A 1,546-nucleotide genomic window follows, 5' to 3' on the forward strand; every position below is an offset into this window, starting at 1 on the left:
ATGACGGACAACACGTCTCAACATAACTTCCTCATGCACCACCACATGGAGCTGAGCACCCTCACCATGTACAGCGAGAACAGCACCACCAACAACACCAGCGCCAGGGAGCAGAACTCTACGACCTGCTCGCTCCGCATTCCACAAGAGCTGTTCCTGACGCTGGGCCTCATTAGTCTGGTGGAGAACATCCTAGTGGTGCTGGCCATCATCAAGAACCGCAATCTGCACTCGCCCATGTACTACTTCATATGCTGCCTGGCCGTCTCCGACATGCTGGTCAGCGTCGCCAACGTAGTGGAGACCATAGTTATGTTGCTCACCGAACACGGGCTCCTAGTGGTCACACCTGAAATGCTGCGGCACCTGGACAACGTCATCGACATCATGAACTGCAGCTCGGTGGTGTCATCGCTGTCCTTCCTGTGCACCATCGCCGCGGATCGATATATCACCATCTTTTACGCGCTGCGTTACCACAGCATCATGACCACGCAGCGCGCCGTGACCATCATCGCGATGGTGTGGCTGACCAGCATCACTGCCAGCATACTTTTCATCGTCTACCACTCGCACACCGCCGTCATTGTATGCCTCGTCACCTTCTTCTGCATCACTCTTGTCTTCACCGCTGTGCTCTACATGCACATGTTTATCCTGGCGCACGTGCACTCGCGGCGCATCATGGCCATCTACAAGTCTCGCCGCCAGGGCACGAGCATGAAGGGCGCCATCACGCTCACTATCCTGCTAGGGGTTTTCATCCTCTGCTGGGGACCCTTCTTCCTCCACCTTATTCTCATCCTCACCTGCCCCACGACCCCCTTCTGCACCTGCTTCTTCAGCTACTTCAACCTCTTCCTCATCCTCATCATCTGTAACTCGCTCATTGACCCGCTCATCTACGCCTATAGGAGCCAGGAGCTGCGCAAGACACTCAAGGAGCTGCTCTTCTGCTCCTGCGTCACCTTTCGATGCGATTCCATACTTGAGTGTCTATTTCCATGGAAGTTCACGTGACTGCAGGATTTGTTCAGGAATAACAGATTATTTAATATTTGCGGCACTATTAGGCGAATGCCTGTCGTTGCTGTTGAATTAACTGAAATACATAGTTAATAAACTATGAGACTTCAGGTTGGATTGCGCACAACGGCACAGCCACGTTTGGGACCTTTTACCAACCCCTGGCCTCTTCCATGTTGCAGGCCAAGCCATACATATATGCCATACTTGCGTGTTGAACAAATGCTTGAACCATAATCTAAAGCATCTATATCTAATTATACACAGCAAATGTGTGATCAGAATTGTAACTCCCACAGTGTTAAATGTATCACTTTCTTAGAAATCATATGTAACTATCTCAAATAGCCTAGTGTTAAACTAACACTTTTAAAAGTGTTGATAAACCAACACCCCAAAAGTGATTGGTCCCTAGCACAATGGGTGTTGCAAATTCCGACTTAAATTAACACCTTATAAGAGCTGATGCGGTTACACTTTCTCAGTGTTAGCTAATTAACACGTGGTGTTACAGTAACTC

General features: G+C 49.4%; 1 protein-coding gene across 1 annotated transcript; it reads left to right on the forward strand.

Annotated features, from left to right (window-relative positions):
- On the forward strand, positions 1-1,020 carry LOC120025223 (melanocyte-stimulating hormone receptor-like). The gene has a single exon (XM_038969701.1). It carries the CDS (start codon positions 1-3, stop codon positions 1,018-1,020), a length of 1,020 nt encoding a protein of 339 aa, XP_038825629.1.
- The last annotated feature ends 526 nt before the right edge of the window (positions 1,021-1,546 follow it).

Source organism: Salvelinus namaycush, chromosome 30 (assembly GCF_016432855.1).
Source record: "Salvelinus namaycush isolate Seneca chromosome 30, SaNama_1.0, whole genome shotgun sequence".
In the NCBI taxonomy this organism is placed as follows: Eukaryota; Metazoa; Chordata; class Actinopteri; order Salmoniformes; family Salmonidae; genus Salvelinus; species Salvelinus namaycush.